Below are 25880 nucleotides of genomic sequence, written 5' to 3'. Positions count from 1 at the left end.
AGATGAATAAGCTCATCTGCAAAGCATGGTGGATGCAATGTCATGGCTTCTTCTGGAACAGGCTTACTCGTCTTTGATGATGATGTGACTCATTAGCAGCAGAAAGAATTCTGAATTCCACAAAACCTTTTTGTCATGCAATTTACAGAAAAATGCCTCTAAACTAATCAGGAGAAGCTTCATCATAAAACAGGATAATGACAACAAAGGACTTCATCTGAAAGAAAAGGTCTTTGACCGTAACCCAATAGAGCATGCATTTTGTTCAAGAACTGAAAGAGGCTTCAGTAAAGGCCTGGAAAAAATATTTAAAATGAAGAATGCAACAGTCTGGTGAGGTCATTGGGGCGCAGGCTTGATGCAGTCACTCCAAGGATTATGAATGTTGTTCCTTGTTGTATTTTAGTAATATCTGTTCCAATACTTTTGCTCACTTGAAAAGTGGGGGACTTCCAACCCAAGGTCTTCCGTCTTGAGTTGTTTGCTCATGAAAATAAAACCTGCACTTCTGAACTTTTGTCTCATTTTCATAGTTTGATCTGAAACCCAAATATCTTCAGTGTTCCACAAAAACAAAGGAATTGACTTTGCCCTGCCAAAACTTTTGGAAGGGCACTGTATCTCAGTTTCTTACCTTAATCTTGAAAATATTGTTCTTTGGAAATAGTTTGAAAAGTTGGAGCGAGCTTGTTCCCAGTAAAAAGAAAAAGTTACAGCAGCGGGTTACAATTATTATAGAATCCCCGAGCGATTATACGAGCAGCAAGAAAGGGCGTCTGTCTGAGAATATAAGCTCTTTACAATTTAATACTGCTTCTTACATCACAGGCTTAGCTCGGAGCTTCACTGGTAAAATTGTGTTGCGTTGCAAACGTTGTAATATGCAGCATGGTTGGAACGTACCTCGGGCTGCTTGTGTCTCTCGGGTTGTGAAACCACTCCAGCAGCTTTGTGTCCGAGGCCACGCCCACCTTGACCATATACGAGTGCGGCTCGACCTTGAAGGCCCAGTAGTGTCTGCAAAACGTGAAACATTTGGAAGAATAGTAAACGTTTCATGGCTTGCCAAGCCTTTTAGGGTCACACATTGCATGCATGACATCTCCCGAAACAGTGGACTCTGCCCCAACTCGTAGCCGGATCTCAAAATGACACCTTTTAATTTTCCGGTGCAATACGTTCATTCGATTAAATATATATTTGAGCAAATAGGGCAGATGTCCTCACATCTACCGTACTACACAATTACTACTATCTGTGTTGCGGCGTACCTTCCCTGAGAGATGCCCGTGTCGCCGATGATGTAGTCCAGGCTGACGTAACTGCCCGTCTGCACACGATCCGTGGCGAGCAGGAAGGCCATGCCGGCAATGCTTTCCACTGTGTCCCGCCGCTTGCTGAGCACCAGGCGCTCCGTGCTGAAGCCGCACTTGTCGTTGAACAGGAAGTCGAATGCTGTGAGCGGAGAGAGCCCACAGGACAGGAAGGCCACATATGGATTGAGTCAGGAGGGATTTTATCATCATTCAGGTGTTGGTTGTTCAACAAAATACCCATCCGCACCCCGTTAAAACCCAAATAACAGACTTTTTTAATCATCTCCAATGCAGGACATCCACACTCTGTAAGTGTTAAAAGTGGACACATGAGGGTGCTGTAACACAAAAGAACCACTCAGCTGCCTTACTACCGTATTCCATCAAGAAATGTCATCACTGTTTACCTCTACAGTATACTTACTCCTCATTTGGATGGAATTAATTACCTTCTATAAATAGTTAGTAGGCCAATATGATGACATCACAGCATAAATGCACCCTGTTCACTCAACCATTGCGTGAAAGGGCAATGTGTGGCCTACTCCAGGGAGGACGAGCTCATTTATGTGGCTGGGAAGTCCTCATCACAAATGGGGCAGAATAATTCAAACGTCTGCCTCCACATAAGAGCGGAGCTAAATTTATAATGACATGATATCAAGTTCACATCTGCTTGACAACAGTGTAAAGGGAGTAGGGCCTGCATCCCGCCGCGAATGAGAGAAGGGGGGCGCACGTGGTGAAGACTCTCTCTAATTTCCACTAACAACACAGACTAAGCTTAGCTCCTCCAGACAGACAACAATTCGTCTCAAAAGTCAGGATGAATCACTGCAACATATCTCCTTGACACCATTACTACTTTACTATTCGCCAGGGTTTTGGCTCCATCTTGTGGTAACAGCGCATGATAGAAAGAAAAATCTGGCAATTTTCCACCTTCTGAGGTAGGTTTTTTTCCCCCCCTACATAGTCTCTAAAAGTCAACATTTGCCAGGCAGCATGGGACACATAACGGGCCGAAGAAGTCGTCCAGGAAGTGTGTCCACCTCACAAGCTATTTTTACATTTCCTGAAAAATCCTAGCTTTTCCACGTTGTTGAGTGGAAAAGGTATGTCAAGTCCATCCAGCAAGTTTTGGCCTTGAAAGGTAACATCAGAAGCCCCACCTTTTTCAGGTTGTATGTAAAAGGCCCAGTTGGATCAATTCTGTCTCACCTTTGTGCGAAAGAGACGAATGATAGCCACATGGCCTTTGCGTGTGTTCCCCGGGCTTCGCCCTGGCTTGAAATTCCTCCTCATTACTGATGCTCAGTGAATTCTTCCACAATGCACAGAGCTCAGGAATGCGGATGCGCCAATCACAACAACGTGTCCAAATCAAAGTCCCAGCGAAGTGACCGAACGTACCAATTGGCGTTGACTTGAAAGGACTATCAGCCAGAGTTGATATTGAACAACTTTTGTGAATCGAGGACTCTAATCAAGATTGTCTGGGACTTGCATTTGAGTTCCTCTGTTTGAAAAGAAGAAGCACCGATTGAAGACGTCGACCGCCCCATTAGCATCTGACGCTAGCTACCGACCGCGTGTTTCTTTAAATGGCCCCTCCTACACACTTCACCCACACACACTCTGGTTTGAGTCATGTGAAAGACAAAAAAAAAAAAAAAAAATCACCATGGTGATCTGCAAAACATCATTGTGCTTCATTGCCTCTATTGTGTCCCTCAGAATTGAAAACCTAAACAGCAAAGCATCTGTCATCTTTTCATCTGTCTCTGAGCACAAAAAGGGGGATTATCCGTTATTTCAGTCATTGCTTTGGCCATAAGAGGCAGGCAAGTCATAATAGTCATTTTAATCCTGTGCATAATTATATTTGGGGTATGAATTAATAACCTGCAACAGTCGCCAGAACAACGTCAAAACAACGCGGCCATCATCTGTATGACAGGCCCCTGTAATCAGTGGTGAGAAGTCACAAAGTAAAAATAATTTGGATCAGTACTTTGAGTATTTTTCCCCCCCAAGTGTCCATACTTAAGTACAGTGTGTATACTTTTGCCACCACCATAATAAGAAGAGCATTAATGCATATGATGTTTGTTACCGGGTGCAGGAGGTGTATGGAATGTGACCTCAGGGCTGTAAAGGCTGAACACGGAGTTCCTGCAGGTGCGCACCCTGAAGGCGTACAAGCTGTCGGCATCCAGGCCGGAAACGGTGGTGCAGGGAGCGTGGATGCACTCCATCGCTTGCCAGACGCCATCCTCTTGGGTCTGGGACCGCCTCGGCCCACCCAATCTGAGAACAGCGAATGTTTAGCTCTACGATGTGCTTTAATGCCGATGAGGTCAATGCGTTCAGTAAGCATGCGGGCCCACCTGCGGTACTCCAGCAGGTGCTGGTCTGTGGGTTGGTGGTCGTCGGACAGCCTCCAGAAGATGGTGGCCTCATTATAGACTCTGCTCTTGGACAGGTCAATCATTGGTGCGTCCGGAACTGAATAGGGGGTAGAGACAAATCACTAGATTAGAGGGAGGGGAGCTTTAAATAAAGTCACGGGGGGAGAAATACTGAAGAAACAAATCTTTTTGAGGGTGCATTTACACTCCCAAGTGCAAGTGGACATTTCCTACTTTGCGTCTAATTTTTGGAGTTAGAACTTGTAAACCTAACTCAGCAGACCTTATTCCAACAAGCACCAAAGGATCAACACAGACAGGGACTGTTAAAATAAGAATGTACACCTAGCGGAAGCGTGACCCAATTCCCCCAACCCCTCCTGCTTAATGTTGGCAAATGGGACTAATAGTTTCCGGTTTCTCCAAAAGTCTGAATATGTCACCTTTGACCCGAGAGCTTGCACTTTACATATGGCATTTATGGTGCAACAATACTTGAATGCAAAACTCTCAAAGTGATTGACAAATGTCATGAGTACTGGATCTCATTGATTCACTAATACTGCGCTATTAAAGCCTTTAATCTCGCTCAGCAGTGTACTTTGCGCTATTGTGTGAAATTAGGTAATTGTATGTGCAAAAGTGGACCATCTTGTATGACACAGCCCCACAAAAAACTACTAGTACTACTACTACTTTAATGGCAGAAATCCAAGCACAAACAATGCCATCAAATTTTCCCCCATGTTCATCGCCAGTTTGCGAGAAAAAAAATGGTGCAGTGGACCATCAGACATTTAAAGACTGTAGTGATGAACAGAGGCTGCTAGCAGACGGAGTGCGGCATGGCCAAGTTTTACTGCAGGGGGTACAGATTTTTCTCTTTTCCATCATCATTTGTTGTTGCTGCACATAGGAAATCAACTTATCTTTCACTATTGAGCCAGGGTTTCCGTAAATTAGTGTCCATGTAAGAGACACATTAAACATCTCACTTTATACCTAGTTAACTGGTGTTTGTAACTAATATCCATCCAGCAGTTCTCTCGGTAGCTATTAAATCTTCTCCTCACTAATAATTTACATACCGAGGTGTAAACAAACAAACCCAAAAACTTCCTTGTTAAGAAACTGCAAGAAATGTGAACAAAATCAGTAGTCAAGTAGGTTGATGTTTGTTCCGGGCCAACCTTAAGCATTATGTTGAAACATTCTGTCCAACATAAGGATATTTCCATACGAATTGCATAACAGCTCACTGTTCACATTTGCCTGACATGCTAATGAGAGCAAAAGTCTTGACAGAGTTGATTACAATGCGTTTAGTAGTAATACAAAGTGAAACACTCAAGTGTCAGCCATGCTTGCAGAAATCGGTGTTGACACTGAAGGAATAATGCAGACTGTTTTGACATTGCTGACATAGCAAACACAGCTGAGGCCTCTTTGGCCCAGCCCCAGTCTCCTTTTGAGTGGACGCAAGTCAACAGCTGACAATTGCCACTGACCGCGAGCAGAGTGACAACCAGACTCCAGAATCGTCATTTTTAGTTTGCTTCAAACCTCACTTTCACCAGAGATAAATCATATAAATTGCAAAGGCCTCGTGTGTATAGAAAACTTTTCACCCTAAAGGAATCAGTGTGTCGGGTTCAAAGCAGGGATGAGGAAAGCTTCTGTGCCCAGGGAACACATTTGAGTTAAAAGTGACCGCAGGCGCCAGGTCACTTTGTATAAAGTTTGAAAAAATAATAATAATATTGAAATGAATATAGAACATATCAAATGTACTTTTTATAAAAAAATACAATGTCATTTTTATAAAATAATTTAAATTTAGTTTTACAATTGATTTGAATTTATTAATATGCCAATTTAATAAAATATAGGAATGTCTTTTTTTATAATGATTCACATTGGAAATGTTTGCATTTAAGAAGTTAATTTTAATACAGGTTGAATTTATATTATAATTGACCAATAAATTTTTGTGTACATAATGGTTAGATGCACATTTGTTTTTACAAAAAAAAAACTGAATGAATTATACAACCATTTGCTGAGAAATTTACAATAAAACAGCTAGATAAATGTGACAAATATTAAAAAATGCTCAGTGGGGCAGATTAAAAGGACGGAGCGGACCAAATGCGGCGTGGCTGCCGGCCATACTTTTTCCATCACTGGTTTGATGCGTCTTTTGTTTGTTTGAGTTTCCTGTGAGGGCTAATGGTGCTCTGAGCAGAGGAAATGGGGCTCCCATAGCATCAATGCCCTGCACTAATTTGATTGAAATGTTGGCACTTCGTGACCCATCAAAAAGTATCTCCTGGCCAAGTTTTGAAACCCTAAATACAGTGTCCGTGTGCGCTCATGTCCCACAAAACACAAGTGTGTCATTATGTGGTTTTGGAAAAAAAAAAAAAGAATTGTTCACAAAGGGAAGTTTATTTTTGTAACTTTAAGGGCAGGTCTCATGCCGTAATGTAAGGTAGATCAGTCATCACAATGAGGACGCTTGATGAGTTTAAGCCATCTTTTTGTACTCCAGACAGTTTGTTTTTCCAGAAGCCATTCATTTTGGTCAGAAGCCTCCCTTTTCACAGAAGGAAACCGGTGGGTGATGATTGTAATTATCTCAGTCTGTTGCTAACCAAAAGAAAAGCACATAAAGTACATAACAGTTTCTCAGATAAAGTCTGGATATTGAATACCCCAGGTGTAGGGACAAAAGAAAAAAGGAAAGGGAAAAAAGTTAACGGACAATTGTTCATTTGTTAGCCAGTCATTTAAATCAACTGGCTCATAGACAGAAGTTAGCAAGTAACTATCGATTGATTGGATCACTCAAAAATTACTCAACCACTTTCCAAGAACATGTGGTGTGGGTCACAGATCTCGGTAACAATTGTTCCTCTTGTTAACATAAGGTCATTGATTAACATTACATAAACCTGGTAACACCATTTGTAGGGCAACAAATGTATTGACTTTCCAGACACCACTCTTTCCACGATTCTTGGACGATGATGTCGGATGGATGAAAGGTACGAAATGAGCTTGGTGAAAATACACCATGTCTTTTCTCCTCACTTATCAGCTCGTTAACCAGGCCTCAAGATTGATCCAGCATTGATTCTCTGTGTCTCATTTAGACTTTTGATATCTGCACTTCGCTCCACAAGCCAGTGTTGTGTGTGTCATGTGATGTTACCTCCGCCGAAGCACAATTCTTTGAGGAGGGTCTCCTCTCTGGACGTGTCCAGCACGAAATCATCAAAACAGGGGTCAGCTGACGGGTGGAAAGTCCTTAGAGACTCAGTGGCCTTCTGTATTCTGAACACACACACACACACAATCTTGTACTGGTGGATATTTGAGGCATTTTCATTTTTCTCTTTCAGAAAAGAGGATTAAGAATAACACTAGAGTGGACAGTATCATGATCCCGCAAGTGCAAAGGTTCCATTCTTTTCCAAAGCCGCTAATGGAGATCAATTAGCCAGCTTACGGTTACTTTGGTAACTTGCCTGCACATGGTTCGGCATGTTTATGTCCTTCAGCCTCACAAACAATACACATATGTAACTTTAAAGTGTTTTAAATATATACCTGACATGCAGCTGCTTGGCAGTCTGTACAAAGCACGATTGGTCGGTCTCTTTCAGTACCTCCTGAGCATAGCCCACCAGGCCACTGTTCTCCAGCATGCCCTGGTACTCCTCCATCTGGGAATATACCAATAAAAGCACAATAAAACTGGAAACTGATTTTGGACTGCGAGTATCAATTTGAGGATACAGAAGAGGGACTGAAAAAAATAATCATTAAAAAGTCCAAAAATAAAATTCTTTTAAAATTATAAATAATAATAATTATTATTATTAAGACATCAAGAAAACGTGTTTTAGAGTAACATCAATAATACTAAATTTAATTTATATATATATATTTTTTTTTAATAATGCAAGAAAAAAGGAGAATACAATACATAAGAATATAAAATTCTAAAAATGTAAATTATAGCACTATCAAAAGAAATAAAAAGTACAAACAAAAAGAAGTCCGAAATAATTAGCAAAAGATAAAAATCAAGAACGAGCAAGAATGCCCAAACACCCACCTGTGATTTGAGCTGTCCCATGCGTCGGTTTCGAGATTGCTCAATGGATTTGAGCATCTCTGACTTTCTCTCCTGCAGGGTCTCGAACAGGCGGTCAAAGTGCTCAGTGGCCTGCCTCTCTGCCAGCTGCCCATTTTCCTTTGAGACAAACATTACAAATATTACAAGCGCTCTCCCAGGATTTGTGATACCGTGTGCCCCTGCTTGCATTTTATTCCAATTCAAGCACATCTTAGGATTCACAAGACAACCCAAAAATGTACCCCCCCATCAGGCATCATCTAAATGTCGACAGTACATGCCATCGTCATTGTTGACCAACAGAACAAATCAAGAATTGGTAAGCGTCTAAATTGGCATTAAATCTGAGGGAAAACGGTCATCCACGCAGCGACCATTTAATCTCGATTACAAACAAGATGTTTTATGACACTGAGGCTTTGTTTGCACAGAGGCTGTTGTTGTCTTTGAACAACAGCTGCTACTCAAAAAAAAGCAACCTTCACCCAGTGTATCAAGATAAGAAGTACACACTCTGACGTAGGCTCAAACCGTGACATGGTTTAGAGCATAGGTGTCGAACTCCGGTCCTGGAGGGCCGCTCTCCTGCATGTTTTCCAAGTCTCCCTGTTGCAACACACCTGATTCAAATGATCAGATCATCAGCAAGCGCTGCAGAAGCCTGACATTGAACCAGGTGTGTTGCAACAGGGAGACTTGGAAAACATGCAGGACAGCGGCCCTCCAGGACCCGAGTTTGACACCCCTGGTTTAGAGGAACCCAATCTGCAGTTTCCTCGTTTGCGTGGTTTAGCTAACGAACCTGAATGCCCTTAACACATACAGTAGATAATTACACACCGCTATTCAACTCAACGGACAGGTTTTCAAACAAGCCTCAGATACTGTATACTTTGTTCCCTTTAAAAGATGTGTGTGTGCTACAAAACAATTGCGCATTCTGTTCTCTATTCTGTGTCAATGCCATTTAGACATACCACGGCCAGAGAAAGAAATGTGGGGAAAATGGCATATTTTGAGGCAGTGTAAGATGGGCTTCTGTTACTACCTCTCAAAGTATAAAATTGCCGAGTTGACTTTGCCTCCTCGTGCCAATTGCATGTCAGAGCAACTTACTGTACATATAACAGCAACTAACTAGACAACATAACTAGAAAATGTTGTAAGTCGAGACGCGTTTCCCATGTAAATGCCTTCGTTTCAAGCCCCCACAAAATTCAGACATAAATGTTTTCCAAAGCATAAAAATGCATCAAACTATCGAACAAATAAATGTTACAATTAGATTATTGCACAATAAATGAGAGTTGTGCATCATGTAAAAAACAAAGAATAAAGACTAAAAATGATGGTCATTTAACTTTGAACTGCGTCCTTATTGTTATTTTGCCTTCTTTCGTCTATGTTCTCTCTCAGAAGTGGTTTTTGCCTGTAATTTTGTAAAGAACTGATCCAAGGACGTTTGCTTTTGTCGGCTTTTAACAATCCTTCGAAAATGTCCAAGGCAAACATCAGCATAGTGAGCGGCCGCCAGACTGGTGAACACTTGTTCTGGATGATTCACATTTACGTGAAACTATTGGAACGCCTCATGGCCCGAGGGGTGAATGACGAGGATGCTGCATAGACGTACAGTATATCTACTTATCAACACGCATCGAGAGCTTCGGTCGAGGTCCCTCTTAGCCAATGGAATGCCAGGAAGATGCTAAGTAATAGCCAATGGCAAAGCAGCTGCGAGTATGTCGCGTTCAGGAAACTCGGAGCTGCGAGTAGCAGCCCATCCTGTATTTTTACCTTTCATATCTTGAAATTTCTTTCGTAACAAGAGGCAATATTTTCCTGTTGAGGCGTTTTGTAACTTGAAAATTTCGTATGAAGAGGTACCACTGTAATAGCAGCATTTTTTAATTGTTGGCTTTTACATGCAGTGTAAAAAGACTAATTCCAACTCAGTTGACCCAAAAAAATGGAAATAAAAATTCCAATCGTTATTATCAGTGAGCCATCTTCCCAGGCCGTCGCGAGGGGTTTGAAATTGTGTACCTCTGTCTGACTAATGAGCTGCTCCAGTCCAGTAATTTGAGTCTTGACTTGGTCCTCTTTGCTGATGAGGTAATGGATACTCTTGGCCAGCTTCTCCTGTGAGAGGACAGATGAAGGTACAGCAAATTTTTAGGTGGGCTCCATTCACACACATAAAAAAAAACCACACTCACCAGACACTTGAATAGATACAATACACTCGCCCACTATAACGGCGACCATTATCTGCATAGAGAATGTCTAACTCTTATGGAACACAATGAAATGATGCTGCATTTCTGCTCCCAGCGACCGAAACCTGAAACGGGGCCAACTGATACACCTCAACCACAGTTTGACAACACAATGAACACACACAGTCATTGGGGGGGGGGGGGGGGGGGGGGGGGGGGGGGGTACAAATGCTTGCATCCAATATTAACACGCCTGCACTCAGCCGATTGAATTTCACACAGATTGTGCCCGGATGACAAGTCTCAACTCATCTCGTGTTCAGAGCGCTCTGCAGCTCAGTCTTCTCCAGCTACAAATATTATACTTTTTTTTTTCCACAGCCCCATTACATCGCAAAGGTTTTAGAGTACCGGTAATCATTTTTCGTGGGTTTTACAGCATATTTACTGCAATGCCCTCACATTTGGGAAAGGAGAGCCTTTTATGAAATGGACAACAAAACAAACACAATGAACACAGCTCATGCCAAGACACTCAAATAAAGATTTGCCAACATCACATGCCGCCACACAAGGCGTCACCATCTAACAAAGACACTGCAACAGCTGCAGTATTTTCCATTCATTTCATACAGGCATTTTTTTTTGTGTGTTTAATTACATTTAATAAGTTTTAATACGTTCATGTGTTTCAATCATCTGGGATGGGTATTGCCATTCATGGCCGCAAGAATGGGACGCATTTTCGCTTCCTTTGGTGTTAAACCATTAAACCCGTTCTTCGGGTTCTTTTTAATTGTCAAATTCTTTGAAGTGATGCTAACCACTCATTAAAAGGAAAACGTTCACGTGACACAAAGCCTCGTGCGTGTTCCGTACCTTGAGAATTTTGTAGGCGTTGCTCATGGACGTGACCTTGTGGTTGGCGTGGGTGCCTCCGAGCTTGCACAGGTGGCAGACTGGCCGCCGGCACACCTCGCAGTACATGTTCACCTTCTCCATCTCGTGCTCAGGACACATTAGAACCTATGACATTAGCCAGAACAGGACGATGTAAAAAAGGAATACAAGTGTTTTTTAGAGCACAACAAAACTATTAAAAAGAAGTTGAAGTGAAACAGGAAGAAGCCCGAGACTTCCAGAAAGCATCGAGACAAGTTTCCTGATTCTTATCTTCAAATAGAAACTGAATTCAGAATTCAACAAACACCAAAAAAGAGAAGTGATTTGGTGCATCTAATTTGCCTTTAGGAGAAACAAAAAGGAGAAACGAGCTTCTGAACTCCATTCAAAGGACGAAATACAGACATCCATCTACCAATTTTCTGTACCGCTTATGAGCAATTTCTTTCAAAATAACAGGAAGAAACACGTGTTGTGTGTAGTCTCAAAATTCCCGTCATCTCGCCTCCATTGTGGCATTAAAGGTGATTTAACCGCTACGACATACCAAACATTCCAAAAAGAAAATGACATGCACAAACAGTTTTGTCATCAATATCCTTGATATACACTTTTAACAAGTCTTGCTGTGAATACCGGTAGTTTAAAAAAAAGAAAAGAAAAATCCTAAATCCTGTATTCCACAAAACTCATATTTGAAAATCATCTGGCAAACAAGATCCTTAAAAATAAATGTCTGCCAGATCATTGAGAAAAAAAATGTATCCAATGCGGCAAAACTCTCCATAGCTTCTATTAACAGCTCAGGCTAAACTTAGCTCATCTTTAACATACGATCTAAAATCAATCGAGACGCATGACTTCAAAATACTTCCTTGTCAAGAATGAAAACATCGCTATTCAGCAGGGCGTTCGTGCTATTTTGTTGCATCTTGTGGACACTACAGAAAGGATACAAAAGCATGAATAGTTTTTTTTCAAGTGAGTGTAGGCTCAACATACATACATCCAATAAAAAGCTAAAATATGTCTGTGTGGAAGTTCAGCATAATGCGCCAACGTGAACAAGGATCAAGTAAGAGTGTTAAAGTATTCGGTGGGACTTGCCTTGGGCCTAAAGTTGGTGGTGGGTCCCACATACTCGTGCTGGGCCTTGGGCGTGCCCCATGGGTGGTGCATCTTGAAGCACTCGTTGCAGTAGCTGGCTTTGCAGTCCATGCAGCTCTTGGTGGCCTCTTGCTGCTGCGGCGGCTTGCAGATGTTGCACATGATGGCGACGGCGGCGCGGGCCGCCTGCCGGTAGCGCTCCACGATGCTCTCCAGAGTGAAGTTGCGGAAGAGCATGCTGATGCCGCGCTCGCCCAGGTCGATGTCGTGCTGGCAGCCCGGGCACGCGATGGTGGTGACCCGAGGGGTCACGGATCCTCTGCGCCAGCCCGGGGATGAGATGGAGCCTGGGGGAGGGAGGACGTGGAGTGAGCAATACATGTCGAATTTGGCATTCGCAGCTTTTAGATTCTATTTGGGATTTTGTCTGAGGCCCTACTTGTGAATACCGTATTTCCTAAACTCATTCACTCCCAAAGACGTTTTTAAACGTCTTTTTAGACTTGGTCTAGAATTGGCTGGTACTGAATGAGTTAAACATTGGCCATTCCACTGAAGAAGTCATCTGCTTCAAAAAGATACCGCCCCTTTTGCACCCAGGAAAAAAGGGATTGTCACCAATTCTCAATTGATAGTTATTTTGTCACACGTGTTGACATTAAAAGAGGTCACTTTGAAGCCGATTTAGTTGCCTCAGTTGCTAACCAAAACCACAGCACCTACTCAGGCATTCAATCCATCTCAAATTATGTTGGAAAGGCCTTCCATACATCTAACTTGCCTAACTGTCCTTGAGCAAATGAACAGACCGTTCATTGGAGAAATACAGCAATTAGGCTGCAGAAATGTTTCTGGTGGCCACCTGCAAAAATCAAATACCAACTACAATCTATAACAAAAAAAAGTCTTGGACTTTATGATTGTCATTTGTATTGCAAACGACAACCATAATAATACGTGTTAAATCAACATCATTATTGACATTGTATCGCAAAAAGTTTTGATACATTTCTACATTCAATCTGATTAAATTGCACCTAATGTGGTGTCAATGTCATTCTCAGTAGCGGCAGGTAAAAAAAAAAAAAGAAAACGACTCAAAATAGTAGCACGCTCACAAATAGGGCCTCAGCATGGTCTCCTTACTTTGTGCTAAACATATCAACAATGACTATTGACTACTGCTCCTCACATACGTGGATGCATGTAACGGAAAGCACAACACAATGCATCATATCAAGCAGCTGTCACTCATGGGTCCGGGAGGCGGCTCTATCTTAGGACCACTGTGGCTCATTGAGAAAGACGACAAGCAGTCATGTGTGGAGGGAGAAAATGTGATTTTGCTATCTTTTTTTTTATGTTGCAAGTCATTCAACATTCACAACAGTGGCAGACAATAAGTGTTGATAGTGAGCTGGACCAGGCAGGAGACAATCAGGTGCTTGAATGACATTAAAGGAAATGCCACAAGTGGTAAAATTCACCGAAACCTTGTGAGACTTCGGCTCAGTTAGCATCACAAAGACTCGACCATCGGCGTGTTTTACTTTGTTTTGTGTGATGCCACCAAAGATTGATAAAGCTCGGTACAATATAAAATTTTATGTCTATTTCTTGGGTTTTTTCCTTTGGTGAAACTTGATACAAGAACAACTTGGAAGTCAACCACTGTGACTAAAGCACTCTTCCACTCTTTTAGATCATTTATCCATTTGTCCAGTTGGCACATAAACACTTAGTGTATTTCCACATATGCAAGACAAAGTCCTCCGAAAGCAACAGTGCTTTCAAGAGTTTGGATTTTTTTTTCCTCCACAATACTGTGCTTGTTACTGATGCAGCAGCATCCTAACAAGTGAGGCGCACACACATCACGGACACGAAAGCAGTGAGGACGAACGCAAAAAACAAAACAAAAAAAAACACTCAGCACACTCAAAGCCACCGAACGCAATTGACGACTCGGCAAACATACAAAAAATAAAAATAAAAACACATCGACAAGAATATTGCTTCACGTTTTTGGGGAGAAGTGAGGAGTGCTGGATTTATCTCAGTGTTTCCGCTTCGTTTCCGTGGACCTGAAAATTCAATCAAACACTCCTCAGGTGAGGAAAAAACACTGTGGAAAGCCCATGGGGAAGTGGGGGTCGGGGGGGGGGGGGGGGGTGAAGCAGTGGCAAGAGCGACAAATGGGTGAACTACATTGACTCCGCATATATGCCGCGCTGTGGTGAGCAAGGTGATGAAGCGTGACAATTTGAGACCTCGGGGCTAACGCGGCTGCCAGAGTGCAACCGCTGATCATGACAAACTCAATATGATGATGAGCATGATGTGGCTCCCGTACGACAAATGACCTGGGCCCTGCAGCGACAGTGCTTCTGCTTGTACTATCCGAGGGATGATTCTCATGATTTTTTTTTTTTTTTTTAACGTGTCAGCCAGAAGAAACCAGGACACAAATAATCTTGTCAGTGTCAAACAGATGGGAGAATCTTGGAATGTTCTGAACTCCTGCTTCCATGCCAACTGAGCAAGGATTTCTGCATGGGTCGAACTCAATTTCTCATAGCTGGCGTCATGTTGATCTTCAGACTGTAAACTTTACTCACAAAAAGTTGGGAACAATGGCATTTTTTAATGCAGTTGGCTTTTTTTTTTATGTAGAACTATAAATGTATTTATTTAATCAAAGTAAAAGAAAATAAAAACTATGCCACGAAGAATGCTCACGAGCATCCAAAGTGCAATTAAATATTGGCAGCTCCTTCTCGCCAACAAAGCCTCACTTGTCTTCTGTTTTGTTGTGCTTGGCTTACAGTGACGATTCCTCATCAGCAAGTGCTAAACGATTAGCAGCCATTTTTGTGTATTTAATGCCACGAGGTCCCGATAAGGCGAGCGAGCAGAAGGCCCTGAAGGCACTGCTGTCAAGAACAGCAAGAAGAGGGGCGAGCCCAAACGGCGTCGGTGTGTTAGTTCAGGCTTCTCCGTTTCAACACAAACCCGCTGTTCTTGTTCGAGTCAGACTTTTCCTGTCATTCAATTTGACAAGAGAAAAGAGGATGGATGTCGTCGTTGGCATTGAAACCATTAACAGATTTTTTACTTAAGCTTGAACCTGATCTCCAACTGTTCAATTCAATCATTCTAGCTACAGAAAAGAAAGAAATTGCTTCTTCTCCTTCACTTGTTTGGCAGTTGTCAACCACTCTGTAATGCAATACTGCCACCTACATAACTGGAGTGAAATATTAGCAACCGTGACTAATGACTACGTTTAGAAGCTTGGCATCCCCCCACTCCCAAACGTCATTTAACAGCCGGATTTCTTGTGCTATAGTCCTGATATTCTTTCTTCTGCTATGCAATGAAAAAAAAAAACATGTACCGGTAAATGGAATCCTTGGTTTCGTTCTGCCCTTCCGGCAGCGACCAAACCCTTTTCACTTTTTTTGGAAAACATGATGTGGGTGGTCTACCATATACAATGGTACCTCTACTTATGAAATTAATTGGCTCTGGAAGAAATCTCTTAACTAGAAAATGTTGTAAGTAGAGACGCGTTTTCCATGTAAATGCCCTAATTCGTTCCAAGCCCCCCCGAAAATTCAGACATGAAATGTTTCCAAAAGCATAAAAATGCATCAGAATATGTAACAAATACATGTTACAATTAGATCATTGCACAATAAATGAGAGTTGTGCGTCATGTCAGAAACAAAGAATATAGAATAAAAATGATGGTCATTTAACTTAACTGCGTCCTCATCGTGCTTTGCCTGTTGAGGCGTTTTGTAACTTGAACATTTCGTATGAAGAGACATTCGTAAGTAGAGGTACCACTGTATTCCATTACTGCCATACTTACTGTTTTGCATTGGATTCATATTTTTTTGGCCTATAAGTGTTTTTGATACAAATATTGACTATAATTATGACATTTCACGAAATTAGCTTTACTTGCGTATTCACCACAGAAACGGGACCTCACAAGCAGGGAACCTCATGTATCTGATATTTCTGTTGGGTCTTGGCGGATATCTATGCTATACAAATATCTGGCATCATTTTATGGTTAATTTAAGTTTCTCTTTTAATGCAACAGCTACAAACTGAGTACCCCAAAAAAAAAGAAAAAAATCTATCAGTTTATCTAGTGTGAGTTTGCAGTTGTGTTTGGTAGTGACAAGGCTTAAAAAAAGGGGAGGGGATGAGGACTAGCGGAGAGGTAGCACTCAAGCTGGGGTTTCACAAAGAAGGTCCACTGGCGACACTGTACTCACTACTACAGTTACTCAACAGCCGGAGGTCGCGTCTACCTCGACTTCCGAGCGACCTTCGCACTGTGGCTGCAAGCAATCAACAAAAAGAGGTGACAATAAAATATGAAACAAACGCATGAACGTGTGTGTGATCATGTCATCATGACAAACAAGTCAGCGATAAGAAAGTGGTTCAGAAATAAACATCAAAGTGTTACAGCTTGGAGTGGAACACAACAACAGATGATTGAACATAGTGAGTAAGCAGAGAGCAGAACGGTGCATCCAGGAAGCATTCACAGTGGCATTTCGCTCGCACTTTTTTGTTAAAGTTAGACCTGAAAAAGGAATCCATTGATTTGCAAAACGGTGGTGCACCAATGCTCACAATACAACCTGATTGAGCGCGAGTGATATCGCTCAGAGAAACGGGGAAAGCAGCCCAAAGATAGGTGGGCCAAGCTTGTGGTATCATATTTAAAAAAAAAAAGACTTGCGCCTGTAATTTAGAATTCAGAAACACTGTGAATACCTGTAAAATGTACATGATTTTTTGGGGGGGTTGGGCGGGGTAATTCTTTTGGAAGGCAGCTGTAATATAATATGTGGGAAAAGTGAAACCCTGCGAATACTTTCCGGATGCAACAGTAAATACTCAAGAGGACATTTCACTGGGTACACCTGAAGACTTAAAAGGTACAAGTATACCCAATGAGGTGTCCGCGCAAAGTCCATGCAAAAACAAGGATCACTTCAGTACAAAAGAAATGCATTACTGCTGTTAATATTGCGATTTAAGTTGGTTTCTCTCGTCTCGGTGAGACACACACACTGTGCACTGGACACCCAACTGTAGCACTTATTTGCAGAATCTTTTTCATGGAAAATGCTTATTGGCAGTACCGGTATATCCCTGCTTATTCAAGAATATTTTTGTTTTGTTTTAGTTTGGTTTGGTTTGGTTTGGTCTCCCCCCCCCCCCCCCCCCATGCAGCTGAATGGGCGTCATTTATTCACGATTTTAGCTGTTCATGGGCCGGCCTGGCCTCAATCCACCCCAAATAGTGGCAGTCCGCTGTACTGGCAAGCAGGCCAAATTTGAGCATTTTCCCTTCCATGGTGATCAAAATCAGCAAAGGCCCAAGCATCGGATGCCCCAAAGGTTACCCTGAGTGATCATCCTGCAGAGTGAATTGTGTTAAGCGAGATTTTTTTTTCCCCCGTTCCCAAGCTTTCTGGGGAAATCAACAATCGAACATTTTAAACTTGTCGAGTATTTACAATGGTGAATCTTTCAAGATGGTGTAGGTGAACCTGAATGTTTTTTTTCCCAGTACGACTACTTTGGACTTCCCTTCGATGGAGGTCACTCTTGATCTTTAAATGAAGGAAGACGCATAAATCAATCAATCAATTTTACAATTCTTTAACCGAAATTAAACAATAAAATCAAGCCCTAGTGTATGGTCTGCCTTGTTGGTCATCTTTAGACATAAAATGTTGGTGGAACCCAAAGGACAAGCAGCATTCTTCTATCCACTCACAGCACACTGAGGCCTGTCCCAGTTGCAACCTGACAATAAATAAACAGCCAGCAGGTCCCATTCCATTCTTCGCCTTCCACTAATCCCTCATTCATTCCTTACAGGGGTAGCCCGGCGTCGTCATGGCAACCGACCATCCGAGCGGCGGTGGCCGTCTTGTTCTTTCGGCGAGGTAACAAGCTCCTAAATTTGAGGCCCTTAAACAAAAAGATGCACTGTGTGGTTTTTGTAATCATCTTATTAAAACCGAAGTCGGACATTTATAATCCTCGGTAGAATGTTTACAGCTTTCTAATGCGGGAGCTGAACGCGCTTGTTCATAGTTTACATACAGGGGCTTGCGTCGCTGTAGAGGGCAAGCATATTGAGGGGCTTTCAGCTTGTCGAGCGATTTGCTTATTCAAAAGTGGAGGTTTTGGTTTCCTGTGTCAACTCGACACATAGGGGGCATAATAAACTCATTCAGCTTGTATTGGAGTGTCAGGGTGAAGAATGTTCCCCCCAAAGAGACACTTTTTTACTCTTTTCTGCTGAGCACCTTCATTGCCATAGCAACCATTTGCAGCTAGGTTTTTGGTAGTGTTACACTGGAGACTGAGGAGTAGAAAAACGCAGCCACTAGAACAGGGATGGACAACTGGCGGCTCACGGGCAGCTGCCTGTGGCTCGCACCAATTTTCTGAGTGATCCCTCAATGAATCCCCCCCACCACATCTCCCCCAAATAAAAACAATTTTCTCAGCATCCGTGGATTAACTTCGATTTTTTTTTAAAGTTTGTTTTGTGTGTGTTATTTTTTTGGGGGGGGGGGGTTGTAAAAAAACTAAATCACAGTTTTGCAATGCATTTCAATCGACCTTAATTATACACACACTTAGGATGTTCGCGGGCTGACACATTCTGCTTATAGTTAAATTGGCATTTTTGTCATAGATCGGATCGGATGTGCGGGGTCCTACGAGGCCCCTCAGTAGCGCCAGTGAAAAACTGGCTCCATCCATCCTTTAAGTTGCTGATGCCTTCTCTATACTTAGTGACCCCCTTTTTTATATTGCATTCAATACAGTCCATCTATTAAATTAAAAATTTTAAAAATTAAGACTACCGGTAAATATAATTACAAATAAAAGGAAGCATTTTGAACAAACTAATACAAACAAGCTCTAAAAACAAATTAAACCTAGCTGAATTTTAAGATTAAAAAAAAAATGTAAAAACAACAACATTTGAGTAGACACTAAGGGCTGCTGCAGCAAAGTGGAGACTGCGTATAAACAGCGCAGTGTCTGCCACTAAGCTAAAGATAGCACGTGTCAATTCCAGCCGTGGAGATGTTACTAAGGCGAGTCTTCTAAAAAGCAGAGGTTCAATTCGAGCGACTGTTTACAGGGAGATAAAAGCAAACGCTGTGTGTCCTTCAGGATAACAACTAAAAACAGCCAACTTAGGCGGCGAAACCAAAACTGTTGTGACAAGTTGATAATGCTTTAAACCTTTCATCACTCATCAGTGTTTGCCGATTGTCCGGGGTTATTTGACACCCACTGCATTCCTTAAAAACAGACGGAAGTGACGAGTCAAGCTTGAGCTTGTCAAAACTCAGCAAACCTACCTCATAAATGTGACTCCTACTTAAGAAAATCGACGGGATTAGCGCAAGAAAAGCATTTGTGCCACATTGTCATTCAATCATTTGTGTTCATCAAAGTAGGACAAGGAGGAGGAGGGATGCATACAACGGTGTGGCCCACTTTTGAGCTCGGCCCTTTGTCTTGAGCCTTGTACACTCGAGCCACAAAAGTCCAACACTTTGGAATTGGACTCATATTTTGGAGAAAAACACGACAGTGAAGATCACCGAAAATCACACGACCATACGTTTGAGCCAGCATCCTACGAATCATGTTTCTATTTCCTTATTTTGTGACTCCCTTTCAGGTTAGGACTGTGTCTAATTTATTTTGCACCGTCGATCCTGGAACAGAATGATTGACATCGTCAATTGGGAAAATTTAAACTTTCTGCGTACGTGACTTCAGAGGTTCCACCGTGATGTCATCTCACGAACCTAGCTTGATAATATCACGCCCATCTCACAAGTCTCATCTCGCACTGACCTGATCGCACCAGCTTGTCCAGCCTCTCCATGGAAGGCGAGGGCACACGGGACCTGGGGCTACCCGGCAACGAGCACTCGGAGCCGCCGTCCAAGGAGTCATCATAGTTGAGCATGAGCAGCTCTCTGACACATTTGTGGCACACGCTGTGCTGGCAGGGTAGGATGAGGGGGTGCGTGAAGAGCTCCTTGCAGATGGGGCAGATCAGCTCCCGCTCGATATTCTTGATGGGAACCTGCGTGTGGCAAAGCCATGAACAATCAATTTCAACGGGAACTTGCTGGCGGCAAAGGTATTAATCAAGTTGACCCAACCCCCACCACATAGCCCCGAACCATTACCAAGTTTTCCACAATAATGACTTTTTCACCGAATTTTGTAACAACCCCATACATTTTTTCCAATTAAATACAAAGTTTCTCAACATACAATTGCAAGGGATTTAGGGATTTCATCATCTATGGTTCATATCATCAAAAGGTTTATAGGACGGCTTGTGGAGCCGACGATGAGAAGAAAGGAGCGTCAGCGCAGACCGCAGATGAGTATGTGGAACTGGGAGTCGCCGCTTGGAATTGAAGCGGATTTACATGGGACGGGAGATGTGAGCAAATCTCTTTTTTCCCCCATCAATGGACGTTACAGCTTCTTGTTCGCTTTCAAACTTAGCTCGTAGCAGACGTGTGCAAATTTTCAGCAAGACGTCTTTGATCCACTGATGAAAGGGCGCTTTGATTCTCTCATCTATAACTGCTTCAAACGACAAAGCGTATGCAGAAAAAGTGGTTAAGATTGCATGACTGTCTGTGTCTTATGTGTTGTGTTGTATTATTTTGTCATTTTATGTTAACTGTTCTGTTGATGGCGGCGCGGGTACCCGCAGCGGCTCATCTCTTTCCTGTGGTTGCACTGTGGTTGAGAGGAAAGACATTTCATCTGTGCAGTATGTTGCAACATATTTGACAATAAAATGGACTTGACAAGAGAATCTGGAGAAATCACAGTTTGTAAACTGAAAGATCGACAAGCAACATTGAATGCCCATGACCTTTGTTTTTTCAGGCGGCGCTGCATCAAAAAACGACATGAATGTGTCAAAGATATCGCCACATGGGCTTCAGAAAATAAATGTCAGTAGATACACTTCAGCGCTACATCCTTAAGCGCAATTTTAAATTTTACAAGCAGAGCAAAAGCCATTTATCAATGACACACCACCAGCTTTTCTAGGACTGAGCTCATTTAAGAAAGTGTCCAGAATTGTGAACATCGTGTCCTCTGGGCCAAAGAGGAAAACAACCAACCAGAATGTTATGGACACAAAATTCAATTTAGTATCTGTGATGGTATGGGGCTGTGTTAGTGCATGGGTAATTTACACACCCGTCAAGGCACCATTAATAAGGTTTTGGACAACCTATCCTGCCATCCAAGCAATTTTTTTTTCATGGACGTCCCTGCTTATTTCAGCAAGACAATGCCAAACCACATTTACAACAGCGTGGCTTTGTAGACGAAGAGCACAGGTACTAGAAAAAAAGTCCGTGATAAACAGGCCAGGTTTATCACCGATTTTTTTTATCTAGTTCTCCACCACGTTGGAGACATACTAATTTCAAGTACGAGGATGTTTTTTGGATTGACAAATTCAACACAAGTTTGTTTGTTTGAATCCCATTTCAAGAGAGGTATTTTGTGTGCTTTCTATCACATAGGTGTGACCAAATGGGCAAGCACGAAGCACACTTGTGCCAGTGTGACAATTAGTTCCTCCTTTGCATAGTGTCTTTCGTTTAGCGTGGTTCTCACACATTACATAAGGGAGGATTAAGTCCACCATCTAAATATAGACAACAAAAAAAACACGTGTAACGTGTGTCGCTCACGTTTACGATGTAAGCGCTTATTTGAACGACATAATTCCAATTTATTTCGAGAAGTGACCGCTCAGAAATCATTGCAAAAACGTCACAGTGTTTCAAACAGATTAAATTCCGGTATAATAGACGGAAATTCGAAGATGTATTTGAATATGCTTGTTATGAGGAGAAAAACGACAATCTTGATGTATCGTCTCGTTAAAAGTATCATCAAACTTTTCCCCAAGTGACTTACCGCGTGTGTGTTACTTGGTCGCATCTCCGCAGTCATGACGAAGGTGTGGGGGAATTTCACTTCCCACAGCTATTTAGATGATAAAACAACGATTTTCTTCAGTGTCCCAACACAACCGGCGTGTTTTTGGACGGCAGTTGATGCAGAGTACAAAAAAAAGCCGCGTGAACTTTTCGTGACGCCGCTTAAGGAGCAGAGCCGGCGAATTGGTAGCTGAAGTACCCGACGCTGTCTGTGGCTATGAAGGCAGCACGCGGGGGGGAGGGGAATGCGCCTTGAGAAGAAAAGGGGTATCTCTATGGCAACGACTGTTGCTTTCAAGAGCATCTCGTAAACGTAATTACCAACGTCATCAATCTAACAGTCCCATTTTTTTACTGTCAAACGGGCATGGTTTTGTGTAGAAAATGAAGTCAGTCGGCTCTAAACGTTGATTAAGTAAGATGAAAAGTTTTGGGACTGCAATAGAGCGTGTTTGAATGGCAAACGCTCAACACAATGATGGTTTACTTGGCATGGTCAAGGGACAATTTTTTTAGGTACACCAGCCAATTGGATCAAAACAAGAACTGTGTAAAATAAGTTAAATGATTAGATTTGATGGCTACTTTCAGAGGAATTATTTGAATACATTCTTTATTATTGTTGCTGTGGTTTGCACGACGACCATAATCTTGTTACATTTTACAGCGCTTAACTTCTTTCATTTCAAAGTGCTTCACAGATTTGTTTTTACATTTAAAGACGACTTGTGACTTAAAATACTACTTGCACAACAATTAAGAAGTGTTGGGGGCCACAGTTTGACCCTAACACAGACTATTTCCAATGGGATTTTTTTTTTTGGTAGACTTCAGACTCTTCACACTAAAAATATACAAGTGCATAAATTTAAAGCTGAGAACGAAAGTGAGATATCAGACAGTAAACCCTCTTCCTTCCTTATTGACCAGTGCCATAAACTCCTCTCAGTAACCGGGTGACCTGACTCACTGCACAGCTGCTGCCAAGTGTGCCACATCCACCACTACATACACAAGAAGAGTGTGCACCCTGCCTGCAGCACTGTGGAACTGCTGTACTAGCACACATACAAACTCATCTCATTACAACACTTTCAGGCCTTCCAACACAACAAATGCCTGAAATAGCAACGTGTTACTCTACAATTGATCTTTAAATAGATCAGTATCCAGGAATGGTGTCGGAACGTTAGATCTTGTGAGAGTACTTGCAATGGTCTATTTTAATACGTTTGACAATGAAGTTGGATTCAATTCAATTCAATTAAGCTTTTCAGTGCAAAATATACATCGAATAAATAATAGCATACACTCTTAGCCATGATGATTAATTAGAATTTAATATTGTAATGCTGCTATATGTGGTCAAGGATGATACACTGAGCAGCAACAGAATGCGCATTCAATGAAGTGCTCCTGTTGGGTACAGCTCACACTTTCACACCTCAATATTCCTTTACTCTTTCATCTGAAATTTTCTTTTGCTCTTTCTTCTTTGATGATATCTCTTACTCACCCATTCTGAATATGCTTATATTTATATTTTATAATTTCTATTTACTTATATACATTTTGTTCTTCTGCTTCTCCCTTTCATAATTTTCGCTACTGTAAATTGGCAATTTCTCCATTGTGAGACAAATAAAGGGTGTCTTATCTTATTTGATGTCTTTTGGGTTCCTTTTACAGTGGAGGTCAGAAAATTAGGAACAGCTCTCAGTTTGATGCAGTTGAACCCACCCATCGATAATCATAATAAACCTATCGCTACATGAAAAAGGATTCTTGTAAAGATAGACTGTTTGGATTCATCGCTTGCATTTGAACTCATTGCTGTACCTAAAAAAAAAAGTGGCCGGTGAACATACAGTACTATGCATGCACAATGCACATGACTAATCATTATGTTCAATTACGTGCAGTGAGAATCACAGCAGCCGATCAGCCGACACGAGTAATGGATGCAACATGACAATAAATCATATAAAAATGACATCAACAGTCAAAGGGGAAGCACATTGTATTGACTGTATCACATTAAAATGGCCATAAATCAAATCGATATGACATGAACGACACCGGACAGGCTTCCATGCGGCCGGGAACCAGACGACACGACACGTCGCTGTCTGCACTTCCATCGCCGGCCGTGAGACTCACCTCGCCCCGCTCGATACGTTCCACGATGCTGGCGAACTCCGTCATGTCCTCAGAGTCCGACATGGCTGCAGAATGACGAGGAAGCGGATGATGAAGAGGATGATGCAAGCACGGGAGCTGTATTAAATATTACACACACACACACACACAAACACACTCACGCACGCACGCACACGCGTTCCCAACAGCTGTGGTTCAGATCAACATGAGAGCCATCCCATCCACATTCCCTCCCTGCATGATTTCTACAGTGCATGCGCAGACACCAGGAAAACAATTTTATCTTTCATATGCAGTGTGTGTGTGTGTGTGTGTGTATGCATCTTCACACCTCCTGCATGCCGGCTACACCCCTGAGCCGAGATGTCTCCTGTCACACAGAGCTCCTTTGACAGAGAATGAATGAATGGCTCCATTCTTTGCTGCTGATCTAAATTATTGTAATTTTTTAAAAAATTTGATTCACAGCATGAAAGAACAAAGAGGACAATGATTTTCTTCAGTTTGGCGCAATCACATCTTGCCGGTTACATGCTGTGTATTATGGGATTCCTTATTTGATATTGAAAAGTAATCATGTAGCTGTATGTCCTGAATCGATCCACAGATTGTGTACAGCTATATACATGAATTGATTGACATACTGCATCTACATATTGATCCCCTTCTATCCTCCACATTTAGTAATCTATCAATCCATCCATCCCTATGTAGGGTAAAATGAGTCACTGTATCATGTGCAGCACTGAGCTCCATAAACCATTTACTGTAATGTATTACACGGGCCCATCTAACTCCCCTCTTTGCATTTAAAAGCACCAGCGTGTGTTAGTGTGAGGTAGGATTTAGTTTGTGATCTCATTTTTTTGGTATTTTGAAAATGCCACTTGTCCAAAGTCCCCAGATGGCCTCTTTGGCTCCATGTCGCATCGCAGACGCATACCAGACGCAGCAGTCTGCGATAACAATCACAAGTCACCTACCTCCTGTCGTTGCTCTCCACACACATTGTAGTGATAATAAATGTAATATTACTTTAGTGATCAATGACAAATATATTTCTGATAATCCCTGTTAGCAAAAAGCTCCAAATAGCAAGATCCGAAGAAATGAGCCATGAGGAACACCGTTGTTCGAAATTGTACACTCTGAAACACCTTTCACATTGCCTGCAGAAATAAATGGCACTGACACAGAAATTGTTGTACAAAGCTGAGATAGTGGTTTTCCATATTCAGGGAGAGAATACCACAGCCATAACAGAGTCGGAATGTGTGTGTGATTATAATACAATACACAGAAAAAAAGTTCTATTGGGATCTTCCTTAGCTCTTGGGTGTGTTCAAACCAATTACGACAACGATCAAGATTCTTAAGCCACACAGGAGCTAAGAGTCCTGTGGAACTGACACTTGACAAACCCGCAGTGGCCTCCTACGGCACTAAATAGACAAGTAACCTATTGCATTGTGTTTCACTGATTAAGGTGGATATGGGTTGCAAAACTGCAAAGGAATGAAGGATTTTGTAGGAAAGGCGGACACACCAAA

General features: G+C 42.1%; 1 protein-coding gene across 3 annotated transcripts in view; it reads right to left on the bottom strand.

Moving 5' to 3' along the window:
- Positions 1-24529, bottom strand: part of trim36 (tripartite motif containing 36) — a 28290-nt gene extending 3761 nt beyond the window's left edge. The window contains exons 1-14 of one of the 3 annotated variants that reach the window (XM_086111661.1): positions 24331-24529; positions 20033-20267; positions 16393-16458; positions 14122-14184; positions 12101-12447; positions 10970-11116; positions 9918-10013; positions 7851-7988; positions 7340-7455; positions 6942-7063; positions 3707-3824; positions 3433-3626; positions 1272-1455; positions 904-1017 (exon numbers count right to left, since the gene is read on the bottom strand). In XM_086111661.1, coding sequence (XP_085967787.1) covers positions 904-1017; positions 1272-1455; positions 3433-3626; positions 3707-3824; positions 6942-7063; positions 7340-7455; positions 7851-7988; positions 9918-10013; positions 10970-11116; positions 12101-12447; positions 14122-14184; positions 16393-16458; positions 20033-20267; positions 24331-24393 — 2003 coding nt within the window. In that variant the 5' untranslated portion in view covers positions 24394-24529. Of the gene's footprint in view, positions 1-903; positions 1018-1271; positions 1456-3432; positions 3627-3706; positions 3825-6941; positions 7064-7339; positions 7456-7850; positions 7989-9917; positions 10014-10969; positions 11117-12100; positions 12448-14121; positions 14185-16392; positions 16459-20032; positions 20268-22147; positions 22364-24330 lie in introns of those variants that run through there. The other 2 variants (XM_086111658.1, XM_086111659.1) reach the window with 2 other exon arrangements.
- Positions 24530-25880: the final 1351 nt, after the last annotated feature.

This window comes from Hippocampus guttulatus, chromosome 5, assembly GCF_054856545.1.
Source record: "Hippocampus guttulatus isolate MCC_2025c chromosome 5, RoL_Hgut_1.0, whole genome shotgun sequence".
In the NCBI taxonomy this organism is placed as follows: domain Eukaryota; kingdom Metazoa; phylum Chordata; class Actinopteri; order Syngnathiformes; family Syngnathidae; genus Hippocampus; species Hippocampus guttulatus.
The sequence above is the reverse complement of the archived record's forward strand: the minus strand, read 5'-3'. Positions and strand labels throughout refer to the sequence as shown.